This window comes from Synchiropus splendidus, chromosome 12 (genome assembly GCF_027744825.2).
Source record: "Synchiropus splendidus isolate RoL2022-P1 chromosome 12, RoL_Sspl_1.0, whole genome shotgun sequence".
NCBI lineage: Eukaryota > Metazoa > Chordata > Actinopteri > Syngnathiformes > Callionymidae > Synchiropus > Synchiropus splendidus.
The window spans coordinates 1,566,870-1,585,373 of NC_071345.1; the positions used below are offsets into that span (position 1 = coordinate 1,566,870).

Consider the following 18,504-nt stretch of genomic DNA (forward strand, 5'->3'; position numbering starts at 1 on the left):
TGAGAGAGAGACGCGCTGCTCAGCATGTGACTCCCGCTGACACACACACACACACACACACACACACACCCTGCTGAGAAGGACAAACACAATTAAATTGCTTTGAGCAGACGACTGTGGAGCTGATTTTTTGTTTATGTTTCACCTCTGAGCCATGACACACTCTCACACACCCTCACGTCTGTCTCTGTGAGGACCTCCCCTGGCCATCACCCTTTCACACATGGCTCACCTGAACCAGGACTCTGAACAAAACTGGGACCCAGTGGAGATGACAGAAGACCGGTGTCTCACTGCTGCCCGTCTCTCCTCTAGATCCCCACCATCACTCGGGCGGTGAGCCAAGAGAAGGTCTGGGCACTGCGGCAGCAGACCCAGTTCCTCTGGGACGCCTACTTCTCCTCCGTGGACAAGATCGTCTCCACCACGCTGGAGGTCAGTCCCCTCCTCCACAAGCTCGTCCTCTCGCGGTCCTGACGGCAGCTTCTCTCTTCAGATCCTTCAGGACCGCGTGGCCGCTCACCAGTCCAGGAGCCGGCTGATGTGGAACCTCCTGCCCGGTGGTCTCTATGCACTCCCCCAGTTCTCCACCGACCTCAGCCAGTTCCCCTTTTACTACGCGGCCCTGGGTGAGTGCAGACGGCTGGGTCCCGGCCCGAGTTTTAGTGAGGACGTCTCAGCTCCAGAAGGTTCCTCCGACGCCTTCTGAGATTAATGGTTCTTAGTAGGCCTGCACGGTAAATCGTCGAGTTCCCACGATGCTCATGGCTTGACCTTCAGCCAATGATGACGCGCCTTGTAGTGACATGTTTCACTGGTGACGTGAATGCAGTAGTGACTGGATCGCTCGGCAACAGGATAGAAACTGAAGGAACATGGACGACAAACCAGGAACTAGTGAGGAGAATCAGCCTCAAAAGGAACAAAAACGGACGGAACACAGAGAGTTTTCCAGGCTCATGAAAGTGAGAGAGCTGGTTCCTCAGCAGCAGCTTGGCAACACCCGCCGGTCCAAGTGTGACATTCAGAACGCTAAGCTAATACCCCAAGAAATAATCATGAATTTCACAGAGTTAGATGAGCAGCCTTACTCAGGCGTCGTTTACGCAGAGACGGAAACGGAAACGACCGGATCCGCGGCTTTTTTGGAGTCGGGTGCAGAGTCTGAAACTGTTGAAAACGTCCGGAGTGTAAATAGCGTTCATAAATGCCGTGCTCTCTGCTCAGAGTCCTGCTACTAGCAGCCAGGATGTCAATATTTCACGGACGCAGCACGGTCTCTTGAGACTTGTTTTTCAGTTGTTCTTTTGACGGAATCGTTGCTGCATTCAGCAAGGTTTTTTTTTTCTTCCATTTTTTTGTCTTCTTGAAGCAGTATATAAAAACCTGTCTGACTTTAAATGGTTGATGTTTTCACATCATGTACACAGAAGGTCTTTACAAATTCATTGTCAATCTCTGTGATTGATATCGGGTCTTAGATGGTTCTTCACCATGCTAAAGCCAGGTGTGTCTGCATGGTGAGACGCTGGTCTGAGGACTTGCAGCCTGACCCGAGTGTGCGTGTGTGTGTGCGTGTCCAGGCAGGCGGCCGCAGCAGCAGTTCACGGCGGTGGTCCACCTGCTGACCCCCCTGCAGGCCCAGATGTCCCCGCTGGTGAAGCTCATCCTCGCCGTAGCCAAGTCCAAGTTCTGTGCACAGGTGGGACCAAATCAGAGCGAATCAGACATGTGGCGAGACAGCAGCCGAGTCCAGGTGTGTGTGTGTGTGTGTGTGTGTGTGTGTGTGTGTGTGTGTGTGTGTGTGTGTGTGTGTGTGTGTGTGTGTGCAGATGGTGGTCCTGTGGAACGTGGACAAGCCTTTACCTCCCCGGAACAACTGGCCCCCCACCAGTGTGCCTCTCACCGTCCTGCAGGGCCGCAGCAAGGTGAGTGAGCGGCCAGCTCCTGCTCCGGGGCCTGGAGGACACCTTGGACTCCCGACCAGCCTCTGAGAGCCGTGGGACAGCAGGTGGCAGCAGTGAGACTCTGGAGAAGCTTCCATCTGGTGGGAGTCAAGCGGAGCTCCAGACCTCTGCCTCCTCCCAGTTGGAGCCCTCTGCTGTCTCCTGCTGGAGCAGCAGAGCTTCTCCACTGAGTCTCTCCTGGATGACAGAGTTTCTCCCTCTGACGGTGCTTGGGGTCGCTCCAGAACTGGTGACCACAGGTGCCTTCTGGCTCAGCTCTCTCTCTCCACCACAGTCCTGATGTCATCGCTTCCTCCCCGGGTCTGGGCTCCTGTCCAGGAGCTCCCTCCCCTGACCCCTGACTCACAGCTCATGACGCCTCTTAGTGCCGGAGAACTCTGAGAGTGTGTGTGTGTGTGTGTCCACAGACGATGAGCAGTCGTTTCATCCACCGCGACATCATCGCCACAGACGCCGTCCTCAGCCTCGACGAAGACGCGGTGCTGTCCACCAATGAGGTGAGGTCCTCACACCTCCTCCACACCTGAGTCCTGCAGCTCAGCTCTTCTCCAGTGCTTGGACCTCTGGCGTCCTCCAGCGTGAGCCGAGGTCCTCACCGTGACTCCACACTGTGACTCCACATCATCTGGTTGACTGTCCCAGCCTCGCAGCCGTGGCTCAGACTCGTCAGAGTCTCTGCTAGTTTCTGCCTTGTGGGAGTCCAGTGTGGAAGCATCAGTCGTCTGTGGCCTCTTCACTGCCACTTTTTGCAGCTGTGAAACGAGTCTTGGAGATGAGTCTTAACAAGCCCCGAGGTCTCGTTTGTCTTGCGGCCGGTGTTTCATCGATCGACCGGGTCGTCGTTCACCTTCGTGCTAGTGGGATCACCATAACACTTCATGGCTCCATCGCAGCAGAGGGTCGCAGGTTTTACAGCCACCACAACGACCATTTTGACCACTGCTGTGACGGCAGCTGTCGCAGTGGACAGTACCTGCTGGAAGGTGCAGCGGTGTTAGCAAACATGTCGGTGACAAGCGAGTCAGAGCAGACAGATGAGTCTCGGAGCGAGGGGTGCGTTCGTTCTGCTGAGTCAGCTCAGCTGGAGCCTCTGCTCCTTTCACATCACAGGTGGTCATAATGTTATGGCAGCTTGGTGTAGACACCACACACACGTTTTGTGGGCCCCTCTCCTGTCCATCACCCTTCCCCCAGTCTCTCCCTCTGAACCAGGACCCTATTATTTTGAGGTTCAAACCCTCAGAATGAGGCTTGGATTGGTGGGGTCTGGCCAAGTGGTCCCCACAAGTAAGGATCGGCTAGACCACATGCACCGTGGTCATAATGTTTTGGCTCCATTGTAGGTGGATTTCGCCTTCGTGGTGTGGCAGAGCTTCCCAGAGCGGATTGTGGGCTACCCAGCCCGGAGTCACTACTGGGACCCGTCCAGGTCTCGATGGGGCTACACATCCAAGTGGACCAACGACTACTCCATGGTCCTGACCGGCGCCGCCTTCTACCACCGGTACCAGAACCCCACGCCCTCTCAGAGGCTCCGGGCCTCACTGAGCTCCCACCTGCAGGTACTACCACTTCCTGTTCAGCCACTACGTCCCGGCCCGGCTGAGGGCGGAGGTGGACCGGCGGGACAACTGCGAGGACATCCTCATGAACTTCCTGGTGTCGGCCGTCACCAAGCTGCCGCCCGTCAAGGTCACGCAGAAGAAGCAGTACAAGGAGACCATGATGATGCAGGTGCAGTGGTTCTGGCCTCCTCTGGGACTCTTCAGTGGAGACCGTGACATCATCCCCCGGAGATGCGCACTGCCCTGCGGCCCCTGGGGATGATGTCATCCTTTACGTGGGCGGCCTCTCCATGGTGGGGTCGGTGCGTGCGTGTGTGTGTGTGTGTGTGTGTGTGTGCGCCTGGAGTAGCTATGCTTGAGGGGACCTTCTGCCGGACCCCACAAGGCTCAGCCTCAGCTTGAGGGTTGAAAGTGTCCAGTCTGGATCAGAGTCCTGGTTCAGGTGAGCCATGGGTCCCCACAAGGATAGAGACAGGCTTGTGTGTGTGCCAGGGCTACCCATTTTGAATTTCTGTTTCACCTAAAGCTGCTTAAACCATCTGACTGTGAGACTGCGACACCACAGGTTATTAAACCAGTGTATTAAAACCATGACACATCATCCAGGAACATGTGTTCAGCCTGTGAAGCAGTGGACAGAGAGCTGCGGCTCTTGAGAACGGAGCTCTTCATTGGTCCTTGAGAAGAATTTCACATCCTCACTCTACACACGTGTGTCTCCCAGGTAAAATATCTGACCAGCATCCACATCAAAAGGTCTTGTTGGATCCTAATCTGAAACCATGTGCTGAGTGTAGCTAGTGACTGGGTCAGTTCTGGACACTGAGGAGGCGAGTTAGCTGCGTGCTAACCCACATGCTAGCTAGCTGTCACTCTCCCATCACTCCACCATGGTGTGGAGGGCTTTGCTCGTCCTTCAGACGCGTCATCTTCTCGAACAAAACCAAGCCAGACTTTTCAACACGACGCCGCTCCAACTCCTCCGTGACTGTGACTGAGGCGCTCAGTGGGAGGTGCTGAGGCGGAGCCTGGGCCAGTTGGAGTCGGACCTCAGTCAGGAACCAATGAGCGGAGCAGAAACGAACATATCTGAATGATTCCACAGAAGGTGGTCGTTCCTCACTGCTTCTCAATAACAAGCCCGTTCTGGATGCTCAACCTGTGTGTGTTTACACCAGCAGCGACACGACGCACAGATTTGGACGCCGAGGATTTTCTGTTGTGGACGTCATCGATGACGCTGACTAATCGTTGCAGCCCCCGTGTGTGCGTCAGGTCATGAGTCTGTGTTGATGAGAGAATGAAGCTCAGACTCCTGTTTTGTGTGCTGGCTGAGTGCGTGAGAGTCCTGCTGAAACCCCTCCCTCCGGTGTGTCCAGGGCTCCCGGGCCTCCCGCTGGGCCGACCCGGACCACTTCGCCCAGCGTCAGACCTGCATGAGCGTCTTCGCCGGCTGGCTGGGCTTCATGCCGCTGCAGCGCTCGCAAATGAGGCTGGACCCGCTGCTGTTCCGGGACCAGGTGTCCGTCCTGAGGAAGAAGTACCGCCACATCGAGAGGCTGTGACTCTCCAGGCACCCACACCCTTGCATGACTCCTGACACAAATCCAAGTCAGTGGACTGGCAGCAGGATGGAGCAGCGACCTGCACTCAGAACTCTGTATTCCCACTGCCAGTGAAGGCAGCACGGTGAGTCCAGGCTTCTACAGAAATAAAAACTGTCTGAATCCTTCAACACTGTCACATTCCTGCTGTCTTCCCAAGTTGGTCCGACTCAGACTCGCCTGGTGAGATGGTCCACTTCCATCCACCACTGGCTCTTTCTTATCTGACCCATTATTGATTGATCTGTACCAAGAAAGCAACACTTTCATGGGTGGGAAACCAGAACCAAGCTGGACTCCGCGGAGTCCTCACCCCCTGCTTCACCACACTGGAGGTCCTCGCATGATGGGGCTCTGTCACGGTGACACTCACGGGGTGACGGACTGGAAGGGAGACGGCCGTGAGAGGTCCCCACAGGGACGGGGATGCAGACGCGTGTGTGCGTGTTCAACATGTCCCCAGACTGAACCCTCCCTGCCTCCATCTTTGTTGCGCTGCAGGAGCAGCGACACCTGAGGCGAGGGGCGGGGCCATCAGGTCACGTGACTCCAGCTCAGGCTCCCTCGCTCGCAGGCGTGAGCTGGTTACTCAGCCCTTGCTTTGATTGGACCGGCGCCGGTTCTGGGCTTATGAAATGGGAAATTGATCCTCAGTGATGGAGAGAGAGAGAGAGAGAGAGAGAAAGGGATTTCCAAAATATTCAAATCCGTCTCCCTCGCTCGCCCTCCACAAATATCCGTGACCAAATGGACTTATAATTGCAGCAGAGGAGGCCCGGAAACCTCGGCGCCGCTTATTAGTTCTGCTGCGGGGAGGGGGTGCCAATGTCATTAACAGGTTCTCTCACACACACACACACAGACGGTACACTGTGTGTGTCGCAGCCTCTCGGGAGACGTGGTCAGGAAATGGGATCTGGATCTTCTGGAAGTGAACTTTGGAAAGAGGAAACGGATCAACACCCGCTGCTGCGTGTGTGTGTGTGTGTGTGTGTGAGAGACAGAGAGAGAGATGTGGCTGAGGTCAGAGTTCAGCACATGACTCCGGCGCACACCGCCGTGAGGTGGCGACCAAACACACCTCTGTGTTCCGCGCTAATGTAGCCGAGGTGCAGACCAAGCCACGATCGGCTCGGGGGCTTGGAGCACCCCCTCCCCCACTCCCTCACCGCCACTGACACACCAGCTGACATTTCCGATAATGAGACGACGAACCTGTGCGATGGCTGCTGCTCCGCTAAGAGTGACATTTCCCATTACCCTGTGTGTGTGTGCGTGTGTGTGGTGTCGTGGCAACAGAGCGACGAGGTCGTCCGTCTTGCTACAGCAGTGTGTGTGTATGTTCAGGTGCACGAGCCAGAGAGCGGTGGAAAGTGATTTATGGAGGGGAGCTGCTGGAAAGCTCAGGCACAGCGCCGCCTGGAAATCCTGATGAAACCTGTGACTGTCCTCCGTCTTCCAGCGAGTGTGTGTGTGCGTGTGAACGTGGAGTCACCGGCGCCGTGTCTTCAGCTGGCTGGTGTGTCAGGTCCAAAACTGGTCAGAAGTTCTCCGAGACTGACGTCACAGACAGAGCGCGATCATCTCGCGTGCAACAGCGACCTCGTGCGGTCAATCAAGTCACAGCAGCTGAAATGGACTGATGGAGGTGACATCACTGTGACAGACACGAGGGGATCACGTGACCTGCGGAGCAGCTTAGCCTTGCACGTGTGTGTGTGTCAGAGCTTTGAATCCCATTTCTCTGGAACCAAACTGCAGGTGAGTGTGTGGCTCCGACCACCAGCGTGTTGCTTCAGGGTTCTTCTGCTCCTGACCTCCAGTGGCTCCTCAGGTGCGGTCACCTGGGTCAGCTGACCGCCGTTCGTGACCCCTGAGGCTCCTCCTCTCTTCTCCAGCACAACGTCTCTTCATCCGTCTTCTCACTCTCTACACCGTGTGTCTGTTACTGAACCTTCTCACTTGGATTTGTGATGATGCCGAGTCAGCGCTTCTCTGACTCGCCCACCGCAGCAAATGTCACATGATCTCCAGGGGAATTAATCAAGCTCACGCTCGCATGGCAGATTGGAAAGGTCAGCAGGTCACACACACACACACCTGCGCACTCGCCACCACCATCACCACCACCGTCATCATCATCATCTTCATCACAGCATCACCTTCATCACCACCATCATCTTCATCACAGCATCACCTTCACCACCATCTTCGTCGCCACCATCTTCTACACGTTTATCTAAAAGTTGTTTATTTTCCTGTGGTCTGCTGGGACGCTAGCAATGCTAAAGGCTAGCAGAGGTTGCAGCATGACAACTTGAGTCAAATGAAAGTGAGGACCGGTGCCACACTGCCTCTGGTGGAGAGCTGAGGGACGGGTTAGGGAGGAGGCCCATCACGGGGAGAAGAGCTCTGGAAGAGGAGAGCAGAGGTCAGCGGCCATGGCGGGCTGTGGTGCGGTGGCAGCGTGACGCCTCACCGGCGCAGATGTCGGCCAGTTCCTGGGTTTCCTCTCGGACCCGCAGCAGAAGGAGGTCCTGCAGAAGCTCCTGCTGCTGCTCCGGCGCCTCCACGCCCAGCAGCTCCAGGTGATGGTCCTTGAGTCTCAGCAGCGCTCGGCCTGCAGGACACCAGAGGTCAGAGTGGCCAGACTGGGCCGGGCCGAGCCGAGCAAACCCACCTGAGATGTCGTGCTTGATGATGGCCTTCTGCAGGACCACGGCCAGCTCTGGGAACTGAGCCTCCATCCAGTCCAGCACCTCCTCCACCGACCACGCAGACACGCGCCTTCCCACGTCCATCTCTGTAACCATGACAACCGGTTTCAACAACTGCTGCTCACCTCCGTGGACCTCGCGTGGCCAGCAGGTGGCGCCACTGACCAGCTGACCAGAGTGTGACGTCACCCCACCCCGAATCCACCGCGGAAGTTTGTTCGCGTCCGCGAACCTGCTCAGCTCAGCTGAACTTCCTGACGGGGTCACTACCCTTCAGTCGAAGGCAGCGACTGAAGACGTCGCGGCGGGTTACAGCGGAGAAGAGTGAGCGCTCCTACCTGCTCCAGCTGGGAGTCGGCGGTCAACAACGGCAGCGACGCGTCTGAGCTGCCGGGCCCCGCCCACTCGCCCAGGTGTGTTCCGCGCATGCGAGTCACAGCCCCGGGCTCATGCGGCGTTCATGACCGTAGGAGTTTTCCATACCAACTTCTCGACAGTGCTGGCTTTTCGACGCACCGAATCTTTATGATTTATTATTGTTGTTGTTGTTGTCTTTGAACCTCTGACCTCCATATCGCCACTGAACGAAGCCTAATTGTGTTTGCATTTCCTACACGCTCGACTCTTCCTAACCGTAGTTTATTTCAGATCCAGTTCTGCTTCCGGTGAGGTTCAGGGACTTGCACTTGCGCAACTTCTCCGGCAGAGTGCGCCAGAGAGCGGCTGGTTCCGATGAAGAGAGGACTTGGGCTCGATCACGTGACGAGCTTCACGAGCGGCTTCGCTGACACCAGTGCGCGTGCTGGTTCGGTGGTAGTGGAGCGCTGGACGGGGAGCCCGTGAGCAGGTGAGCCTCGAGCCGCGGCTGCAGCCGCACGCGGGCGCGCGAGGAACCGATGACCTCCCACTGAGCTTGGAGCTGCGCTTGACTTGACTGTTGGAGTTAGTTCGAGAAGCGAACACGCCCGGGGCGCGCGGGTCGGATGGCGTGTCTGCGCTGCTGCTGCTGCCGCCGCCGCCGTGTCAGCGGTTGTTGACGGTTTTCTTATGGAGCTTTCAGTAGTTGATGCTCGAGTATTTCATCCGCCAGTACTAAGTGTGTTTTACACCAGTTTCATGTTTCATTTAAACATTGAATTCATACCCACGTCTGTAGCGTTTGTGCTTAGCATCCTCATTGATTGATTTAGTTTTAGATTTAGTTTCCGATATTCTCAGAAATGTTCCTCCCAAGTCCTTCAGCTCCTGAGTCCCAGGTCTGTCCCACTGTCCGCGAACGTCACGCCTCTGATTGTCGTGTTGCCATAGCGACCCCTCTGCTGTGACAGGAAGTTCTGACAAGTGAATCTGGTGGTCCCCATTGTGCTGGCTCACTCGTGAGTGAAGAGGATTGGGGTCAGCGTGTGGCACGGGTGAGTGGGCGACCCGGGTCACCACCCGTCCGGTCCTGCCAGGTGAAGCTGAGCAGAGTCGTGAGGTCCAGACCCAGCTGCAGGATCTGAAGACGCTGGAGAGACGAGAACCTCAGCTGACCTGACTCTCTTGGGAGAACTGGTTGGACCGTCCCGGGAGACCCGGACCTGCTCTGGACGTTGACAAAGACTAAGATTTGGACCTCAGTGAGTGGCGGACCTCACTGAAGAGTCTGTGAAAGTTCAGCAGGCAGTTTCAGCCTCACAAAGTCAGGACCAATTAGGATGTCAGCAGGCCGCCAGACGACTGGTTAGACCACACACACACACACCCCAGTCACCCTCACACGACGCAGGACAAGACACTTGCTCCCCTGTTCCTCTCGGCTGGGCCCCATCAGCAGGCGCCTCAGACCCACTGTGATCCTGCTGGAGAGGCCTGGATGAGTCAAGTCCTGGACGTTCCGAGTCTCAGCCGTGTGTCAGAGATGATGTCTGGCTTTTGTCTCCCCAGCCTGGAGGAGATGGAGGACAAGGCCATGTACCTGAGCACCTACGAGGAGCGAGAGAGCGGATCCCTGTATGAAGACACTTATGAGGGACACAACCTCTCCAAACTCAACCTGTGCGACCAAGGTGAGCAGCAGCAGGGGTGTGGAGGAGTCCCACTGCTGTGTGTGAGTCGCTCGGTCAGCTGTGTTGTGAGTCAGTGTGATGTGAGTCAATGTGTTGTATGAAATGTGTGATGTGAGTCAGTGTGATGTGAGTCAGTGTAATGTAAGTCAGTGTGTTGTGAGTCAATGTGTTGTGAGTCAGTGTGATGTGAGTCAGTGTAATGTAAGTCAGTGTGTTGTGAGTCAATGTGTTGTGAGTCAGTGTGATGTGAGTCAATGTGTTGTATGACATGTGTGATGTGAGTCAGTGTGATGTGAGTCAGTGTAATGTAAGTCAGTGTGTTGTGAGTCAATGTGTTGTGAGTCAGTGTGATGTGAGTCAGTGTAATGTAAGTCAGTGTGTTGTGAGTCAATGTGTTGTGAGTCAGTGTGATGTGAGTCAATGTGTTGTATGACATGTGTGATGTGAGTCAGTGTGTTGTGAGTCAGTGTGATGTGAGTCAATGTGTTGTGAGTCAATGTGTTGTGAGTCAGTGTGATGTGAGTCAGTGTGATGTGAGTCAGTGAGATGTGAGTCAGTGTAATGTGAGTCAGTGTGATGTGAGTCAGTGTGATGTGAGTCAGTGTGATGTGAGTCAGTGTAATGTAAGTCAGTGTGTTGTGAGTCAATGTGTTGTGAGTCAGTGTGATGTGAGTCAGTGTAATGTAAGTCAGTGTGTTGTGAGTCAATGTGTTGTGAGTCAGTGTGATGTGAGTCAATGTGTTGTATGAAATGTGTGATGTGAGTCAGTGTGATGTGAGTCAGTGTAATGTAAGTCAGTGTGTTGTGAGTCAATGTGTTGTGAGTCAGTGTGATGTGAGTCAGTGTAATGTAAGTCAGTGTGTTGTGAGTCAATGTGTTGTGAGTCAGTGTGATGTGAGTCAATGTGTTGTATGACATGTGTGATGTGAGTCAGTGTGTTGTGAGTCAGTGTGATGTGAGTCAATGTGTTGTGAGTCAATGTGTTGTGAGTCAGTGTGATGTGAGTCAGTGTGATGTGAGTCAGTGAGATGTGAGTCAGTGTAATGTGAGTCAGTGTGATGTGAGTCAGTGAGATGTGAGTCAGTGTAATGTAAGTCAGTGTGTTGTGAGTCAGGGTAGCATGCAGACCCAGATGTGAGTCAGGAGCCACAGGACAACACACTGACTCACACATTACACTGACTCACATCACACTGACTCACAACACTGACTTAGAACACTGACTCACCTGATTTTGACTCCCAACACTGACTAACACATAATACTGGCGCACAACACACTGACTTAGAACACTGACTCATCTGACTTTGACTCCCAACATTACACTGACTCACAAGACAGCGGGTCCAGCACTGGGCCTGATGTTAGCTGAAGCAGTGGCTAGGAACTCACAGCAGCTTCTGGCCACATGGTCGCCTCACTCTCTCTGTTGCTAGGCAACCAGGTGCTCCTCTCACCAGGGTCATCACTCGGGGCGGGGGGGCGACCCCCTCCCACCAGCGTGGGAACAGTTTGCACTTTACTCTGTCACTGCTGCTGTTGCCAGGTGAGCAGGTCTGACCCGTCCATGCTGGGCGGGTGGGTTGCTGCTGAAGGTCCGACATGAGCTCTGAACATTCCTCGGCCATGACACACTCACACACTGCTCCCATGTGAGATGAGGAACACAGGAGCTGAGCTCCAGGCAAACACAGCTGGTATCGACTCTGTGTGTGTGTGTGTGTGTCGGCTCACACGTCACGGTCCAGACGAGAACGTGCCGCTGCCGGGTCCAGCTGCGAGTTGACCGAGTGCCAAGCAGTTGGGCTCATACAGCTGTGGGTCATGTGACCTGTGGTCGGGGCTGACGCCGGTGTTTTGCTCTCAGGTGGCGGGACGCGCCGCAGGAAGCAGGAGCAGCTCTGCGCTCAGCTCAACTCGCTGGCGGCCATCAAGTACGCCGTCGTGTCCCTCTACGTGCTGGTCCTCCTCACCGTCCTGGGCCTCTGCCTGGCAGGTAGGACTCCCTTCCCTCCACAGCCGCCGGCCCTCACTGTGGGAAAAACCCCTGGACCCACTCGCCGCCGTTTCCCAGCCAGGTCCTCCTGCACGCGCATGAGTGTGTGTGTGTGGGGGAGGAGGGAGCGGCAGCTGCTCCGGACCAAAACAGTCCTGCAGAACTCACACAGAACCCACCCAGCTCGTGTCTTCCTGTGCTAATAGTCTTGTGAGAACCAAACACTGATCTTGTGAGGACATTTTGGCTGGTCCGCGTAGCTTCATCATAACTGGGTCTCAGTTGGAGCCCTGGTCCTGGTGAGCCATGTGTTCGGGGGAGAGGCTGGGGCGAGGGTGATGGTCCCCACAAGGCCCCACACATCTGCAGCTGACCTGAAGGTCCAGCTGTGATGGACCTGGCTGCTCCACATGTGGGGAGAGGAGGATGCTGGGACGGGTCCAGGCTGGTGACCAGGTTTACCAGAGAACCCCAGACTGTTGGGTCCTCGGCCGCCAGTCTGTGTGTGTGTGTGTGTGTAGCCATGGCAACCAATCTCAGTCCTGCTCCTCATACGTGTCGAGTTATTCAGGACTCTTCAGATGATTGTTCAGGAGAAGCTTTTCAACCTCTTTTAAATTAACTACAGATCACAACCCCCCGCCCCCTCCACCCTCACACACACACACACACACAGTGGTGTCAGTCACTTGTGCCCTCGGCCTCTCTATATTGACTCTGAACATAAAGACTTGTCTGCTGCGTTCCTTCGCTGTGCTCACCGTCGCTTTGGAAGAGAAGAGTCTGGACAACGTCCAGCCTTCCCACACTCACACTCACACACACACACACTCACACTGAAAGGTCAGTCCTTCACTCCAGCTCATGAACTGGGAGCTGCTAATTAGAGGCTGGTGGTGTGGACCCCCCAGATGGTTGAGGATCAGGACTCACTAGTGACCCTCAGCCGTGGAACCAGCCCCTCACTGTCATGCTGACCTTTGACCTCCGCCGTGTCTGATGGAGACGCAGCAGATCTCTGAGTAACGTGGACTCCGACCATCTCGGCCCGGACCCGGAGTGTGTGTGTGTGAGTGTGTGTGTGTGTGTGTGAGTGTGAGACTCAGCCTGTGGGAACCTGGACAGCAGAACATCCAGCCAGTTCGGACCCGGACTGCTGTGATGGACAGGAGGGTGAGGAAGCCTTGTTACCTCGACTCAGACGTCTGGCGAGGAGCGGGAAGACAAGAGACCGATCTCGGCCTTGTCTTCCTGCTCTGGACTATGACAGACGCCTGTGAGGGACCTGAAGAAGACGCTGACTGAAGACTGATACGTCCCCCTCCTCCCCCTCGCTCCCCCCAGTTTCCCGCTCTCAGGTGGCCCAGCGGCAGGAGGTCCTGAGGAACAACGCGACCGGGCCGGCGTCACGCTCGCCGCTGCTCCAGCAGACGCTGGGCGAGGCGTCCGCTCAGGCTGACCTGCTGGAGAACATCTGGAAGCTGGAGAACCTCTTCCACAACCACAGCGAGCGGCTGCAGCGGCTGGAGAGCTTCATGAAGGTGGCGCTGGTGAGCCCCGAGAGTGCCGCCGATGCTCAACACACGTGCTGACTTGCAGGTCCTGGAGGTGGAGCTGAGGAGCACGCGGGCCCAGTCGCTGCAGTCGGAGGGCTACCTGGTGCACCTGGACGAGCGGCTGTCCTCGCTCAGCAGCGCCACCAGCAGGAACATGACGGGACTGAGCGGGGAGGTTCTGCGGGCCTCCACCTGGCTGCACGACCAGCACCTGCTGCTCAGGTTGGACTCGCTGCCGCTTCCCGTGACTCGGTGACAAGGTGCGTGTGGTCGCCAGGGAGACGGCGGGGCAGCTCAGCGGTCTGCAGGAGAAGCTGGACCAGGTCAACTGGACGGTGGGAGCTGTCAATCACACGGTCAGCAATGACATCAGCGTCCACCACCTGAAGATCCGGGACCTGCAGGTGAGCCTGCTTCCTGCTGGTCCGCTGCCAGGCACGTCTCCGACTCAGCCGTGTCATGTCACCCCAGATCCAGATCAGCAACATCAGCGAGGACACGTCCAGTCTGTGGGTGACCCACATCCACACCGAGGCCCAGCTGCGGAACGAGATGGACCTCCTGAACACGGTCACCGAGGATCTGCGGCTGAAGGACTGGGAGCACTCGCTGGTGCTGAAGAACCTCACCTCCCTGGAAGGTCAGTCCGGCTCCGATGGAAGCTTCTGAGCGGGCTCGGCTCTGGGACCGGGTCCTGACGAAACTGGACTCTCTTCGTCGTGGCTTTTGACGGCGGCACATTTGTTTGTCGCTGCCACCGCGTGAAGCAGACTCCTGAGCTCCTGTGGCTCCGTCCAGAACCAGACCTTGACAGGCGGGTTCCAGCATGCCCGGGGCCACTCTGACCCATTAGTTAAGTCCATCAACATAACGTGCTCTTCTTCTTCTCGCAGGACCTCCAGGACCAAAAGGAGAGAAGGGGGACAGCGGTCCTCTGGGGCCCATGGGGGCCCCAGGGTTAACAGGCCTGAGAGGTCAGTCACCATTCTCTTAGTGTAGGTTCTGGTCCCCGTCTGTTCCACCACACACCAACACCAGTCGGATGAAAGGGCAAGTCCTGGCGCCAGTTGGAGGTCAGAGGTCATGAGGAGCCGGCTGAAGACATGAAGCCAGAGAGATCTCTGTACAGTCCTGACTCCTCCATCACACCTGCTCTCCTCTGAACTCCAGCACCGGAGACAACCTCAGATCACCAGCTCTGGTGTCAGGAGAAGTCGTGATGGTGATCATCATCATCGTCGTCTCAGTCAGCTGGGCGGAGGCCCCGGGGCGGACCCAGGACACGCAGCTCAGACGCTGGTCCTGGACCATCATCTTCTCCCACGCACAGCTGCACTTGACCTTGTCCTCCTGTGAGAACTCTCTGGTCTCCGTGGCCACTTCCATTGCTGTCTCTGGTGTTGCAGGCTTCGCCGGGGCGAAGGGACCGCCCGGAGCTCGCGGTGTCCAAGGACCCGCTGGGGACGTGGGCGGTGTCGGGCAGAAAGGAGATGCGGGCGCCCCCGGAGCTAAAGGTGAGAGGGTCTGCTGTGAGGTCCTCCTGGGACCGTGTTTCTGCCGCTCGCTTGCTGAAGTCGCTATGACGACAGACCGTCAGCCACTGAAGCATCGGCGCGCTGCTCGTGAGGAGCAGGAGACACGTCCGCACACACACACCCTTCACACAACACCCACTGTAGCTGCAAACCATGAGGAGAACAACAAGCTGCATACTAGTCTGCCAACACTGGGGTCAGCATGTTCGCGCGCGCGCGCGGGTGTGTGTCACACTGATGCATGTGTGTGTGTGTAAGAGATCCAACAGCTGGTTCTGATCAGTGTCGGGTTTGGCTGAACAATCCAGTCTGACTCTGTGTGCCAGGAACTCTGAGACTGTGTGTGTGTGTGTTCAAGCATATCTGGCCTAGTGAGGTCCAGGTTTGAGGAAAACACCCCTTGTGGGCCCTTCTCTTGGACCCCACAAGGTTAAGTTGTGGGGGTTGAAGTAAAACTTCAAACTCACTGGGTTCAGGTCCAGGTGAGCCATGTGTTCAGGAGGAGAGGCTGGGGAAAGGGCGGTGGCCAGGAGAGGTCCTCACAGAGAGGGAGTGAGACAGGTGTGTGTGTGTGAGAGAAAGAAGTGAAAGGTTACTGGTCACTGGACCTGAAAGGAGGAGCAGCAAGATGTTCCCGCGTCAGAGAGACATCATCTGTCCAGGGTGACCTGGGTAGGCCCCGGGGCCTCCTCCCAGAGTCACTCCCGGAGCCCACTGGTCACACGCCTCCACGCCGCACTGCAGGGGTCGAGTCGCTGCGCAGCACAAGTCAACAGTGTGTCTTGGTTCCTTCCGTCAGGTGACCGAGGCGAGCGCGGGATGAAAGGAGCCAAAGGAGACAGAGGAGAGAAGACAGGTGAGTCGCACACTGCAGAGACACGTCACTAGAGGGAGACACTCAGCTCTGAGGTCACATGACCACTGCAGTTCGTGCTGAAACTTAAGTCACTCGAGTCACGTGGCTCCATCTGAGGACCACATGTCACACGGCCTGCCCTGCAGACGAGTCACAGTGAGTCGGGTCCGGACTCGTCTGGTCCCAGTTCTGCAGCACGTCTCCGTGTGTGTTTCAGCTGCAGCGCTGCCACGCTCATGTGTGACCCCCCTCCCCGACACCGACCCCCTCCCCTAGCCCTAGCTGACTCCTTTGATTGGGAAGAACAAGTCCAGCCATGAGTCAGAGTCTCAGGTCCCTCAGAGGAGCAGTCTGAGTCAAAGACGGAAAGGACTTGTGCTCACAGTTTCTGTGTTGAACTTGAGTCGGAAGTGTGACGGAGTCAGAGCACGTGAGCTTCTGACTCTCTGCAGCTCCAGACAAACAGCACCACGTGCTGCCCAGCAGGGGGGCCGGACTCCCTTACCAAACTCCTGCAGCTCCGAGATGCTCAAGCCTGGAACATGTTCCTGATTATGGCGTGAGGCCCCCCTGGGGACCCACGAGGGGCCGAAAAACGCAAGATGGATGGATGTGGAGGAAGTCACGAGTCCGAGCTGACACGAGGGTTCCCCCCACGTGTGGTGGAGCATCTGCCCGGGGAGAACCCTGGGGGTGGGGGAACTGGAGGAACCCGCCGTTGAGTGACTGACTTGGATCCCGGCCCAGTCACTGGTGCGAGTCGGGGTCTGGTTCCTAGCAGCGCGAGGACCAGAACCCTGGAGCAAGTCCCTGACTCACATCCGTCTCCTGTGCTCAGCAGTGGAGGAGGCACTGGTGCGGCTGGTGAACGGGTCGGGACCCCACGAAGGTCGAGTGGAGGTCCTCCACGAGCGGCGCTGGGGAACCGTCTGCGACGACGTTTGGGACCAGAAGGACGGCGACGTGGTCTGCAGGATGCTGGGGTTCAGCGGCGCCACCGAGGTCCACCGGACCGGACGCTTCGGCCACGGTAGGTCCTGGCAGCGGCCCGGCTTCCGTCGGCAGAGGCGGAGCGACACTCACGCGCGTCCCTCCCGCAGGCACGGATCTGATCTGGATGGACGACGTGGCCTGCTCCGGGGACGAAGATGCCATCCACCAGTGTCCGTTCTCCGGCTGGGGAAAGACCAACTGCGGCCACGTGGAGGACGCCGGCGTCACCTGCCGGGTCTGACCCCCGACGGCTCAGAGGTCAGCGTGGCTTTTGAGGAGGCCCAGTTTGTGGACTGACTTGTTCCCTCTGGACCTGTGACTCCACTGTTGTTGGAACCAAACTAACCGACCTGCGTCTCCACCGAGGAAGATCACAGACATGCTGCGTCAGACACACACGCTCGTCTCTCTGGGGACCTCTCCTGGCCATCACCCTTTCCCCAGCCTCTCCCCCTAAACACAAGGCTCACCTGGACCAGGACTCTGAACCAAACGGGAACCCGGTTAGATGTCCCCACGAGGATAGTGTTTTGTCAAGAATCGGTCCCCATGAGGCAGCACCCGCCACACCCAGGGTCCAACACTCACATTGTTGCTCAGCATTTTTCTACTTTGGCTCATAAAAGTGTGTTATCTGATCTGACCCACTGGTCTTGGTGTCTTCAGCTGAGAGTCCAACATGACTCGTGTTGGAAATACACCTCCCGTGTGTCTCCGCGCGTCCGTTTCCTCGTGAGAACGACCAAGAAACCAACAAGTTATATCCAAGAAATACATACGCAGAATTCTGGCTCAGCAGCTACGCCTGACTTAGCCTCAGCAGTAGTCCGGTAGAGAGCCACAGAACGAGCTGAGGTCTCGACTCTTTATACACAGAAGTTTCTCCACGTGGGCTGCGTCCTCGTCCGATTGGTCCTCAGCTGTTGACACCAGTGCCAGTCACTGGCTCCCTCGTCACCATGGCAACGATCACAAGGCACGCTCCCCTCTTCCGGCCCCAGGTGGCTCTTATCAGGACCAGCTCTGGAGAAGATGGTACTTTCCAGCATGAGTTACAACGTCTGCTCCGCCACTGTGGTTCACTCCCTCCATTGTAGTCTTCCTGCAGCTTCACTTTCTCACACTCCCTCATTCAACATTGCTGTGAATCACCTCTTTATTAGTAGCACAAACAATGAATAATATTAATATTGTGTCATAAATGCACAATTCCCAGGACTGGCCCCCTCCCCCTCTCTCGGCCCCTCGCCCTGGAGAAGGGAGGCCAGAAGCTGCTGCAAGGCTGCAGACTCTGCGCCGCCAGTCGGACTGAGATTCATGGGCCACACCTTTTCACGGCTGGTGTCCTGTAGCTGGAGAGAAGAGCAGCGTTGATGGGTCCTGAGACTGGAGCTGGGGCACTTGCTGGGGTTCTGGGTCGGCCTGCATCGCCGACCTCTGACCTCCTGTGGACCGTGAGCTCACTTCCCCTCAGAGGAACAGAGCGGGGCAGTCACTGGAGCACATTCCTGCTGTCGCCGCTCATAATGGACCTGTTGTCCGGTTCTGGTTCTGGACGCCTCAGACCCGACAGTGCGACGGTGCAGAGCAACCACCACATGCTCCCGGGGTGAGACTCGCACGGGCACGCGGGCCCAGCTGACGTCACACCGGAAACAAGTGTCCCT

The 18,504-nt window shown here is 56.7% G+C and overlaps 3 protein-coding genes across 6 annotated transcripts in view; 2 read left to right on the forward strand and 1 right to left on the reverse strand.

Annotated features, from left to right (window-relative positions):
- The window catches only part of LOC128768039 (exostosin-1), a 49,431-nt gene extending 42,336 nt beyond the window's left edge, over positions 1 to 7,095 (forward strand). Inside the window, exons 6-15 of one of the 3 annotated variants that reach the window (XR_008416218.1) lie at positions 316 to 435; positions 497 to 629; positions 1,584 to 1,702; positions 1,833 to 1,928; positions 2,375 to 2,464; positions 3,311 to 3,471; positions 3,530 to 3,701; positions 4,912 to 5,221; positions 6,436 to 6,897; positions 6,971 to 7,095. Coding sequence is in view for 1 of the 3 variants with exons in the window: in XM_053880590.1 (XP_053736565.1) it covers positions 316 to 435; positions 497 to 629; positions 1,584 to 1,702; positions 1,833 to 1,928; positions 2,375 to 2,464; positions 3,311 to 3,471; positions 3,530 to 3,701; positions 4,912 to 5,097 (1,077 nt within the window). In the remaining 2 variants the exon portion in view is untranslated. Of the gene's footprint in view, positions 1 to 315; positions 436 to 496; positions 630 to 1,583; positions 1,703 to 1,832; positions 1,929 to 2,374; positions 2,465 to 3,310; positions 3,472 to 3,529; positions 3,702 to 4,911; positions 5,381 to 6,435; positions 6,898 to 6,970 lie in introns of those variants that run through there. The other 2 variants (XR_008416219.1, XM_053880590.1) reach the window with 2 other exon arrangements.
- scara5 (scavenger receptor class A, member 5 (putative)) lies at positions 7,080 to 17,447 on the forward strand. Of its 2 annotated transcripts, none has more exons than XM_053880622.1 (13): positions 7,080 to 7,211; positions 8,502 to 8,700; positions 9,780 to 9,901; positions 11,769 to 11,897; positions 13,242 to 13,438; positions 13,497 to 13,675; positions 13,731 to 13,857; positions 13,925 to 14,093; positions 14,347 to 14,427; positions 14,860 to 14,967; positions 15,788 to 15,844; positions 16,683 to 16,874; positions 16,945 to 17,447. In XM_053880622.1, exons 3-13 carry the CDS (start codon positions 9,790 to 9,792, stop codon positions 17,076 to 17,078), a joined length of 1,485 nt encoding a protein of 494 aa, XP_053736597.1. In that variant the 5' UTR covers positions 7,080 to 7,211; positions 8,502 to 8,700; positions 9,780 to 9,789; the 3' UTR covers positions 17,079 to 17,447. The 2 variants fall into 2 exon arrangements, with proteins under 2 accessions (XP_053736597.1, XP_053736598.1); XM_053880623.1 differs by having other exon boundaries at positions 16,686 to 16,874.
- Positions 7,395 to 8,250, reverse strand: LOC128768072 (sterile alpha motif domain-containing protein 12-like). Its single transcript, XM_053880655.1, has 4 exons — positions 8,192 to 8,250; positions 7,817 to 7,939; positions 7,616 to 7,756; positions 7,395 to 7,548 (listed from the first exon to the last, which is right to left on the reverse strand). Exons 2-4 carry the CDS (start codon positions 7,935 to 7,937, stop codon positions 7,532 to 7,534), a joined length of 279 nt encoding a protein of 92 aa, XP_053736630.1. The 5' UTR covers positions 7,938 to 7,939; positions 8,192 to 8,250; the 3' UTR covers positions 7,395 to 7,531.
- Positions 17,448 to 18,504: the final 1,057 nt, after the last annotated feature.

Coding starts and splice junctions, on each gene's coding strand:
- LOC128768072 (XM_053880655.1), bottom strand. CDS start 7,937: ATGGACGTGGGAAGGCGCGTGTCTGCGTGGTCGGTGGAGGAGGTGCTG. Junction 7,757..7,816: donor CATCAAGCACGACATCTCAG/GTGGGTTTGCTC, acceptor GGTGTCCTGCAG/GCCGAGCGCTGCTGAGACTC.
- scara5 (XM_053880622.1), top strand. CDS start 9,790: ATGGAGGACAAGGCCATGTACCTGAGCACCTACGAGGAGCGAGAGAGC. Junction 13,676..13,730: donor GACCAGCACCTGCTGCTCAG/GTTGGACTCGCT, acceptor TGTGGTCGCCAG/GGAGACGGCGGGGCAGCTCA. Junction 13,858..13,924: donor TGAAGATCCGGGACCTGCAG/GTGAGCCTGCTT, acceptor ATGTCACCCCAG/ATCCAGATCAGCAACATCAG.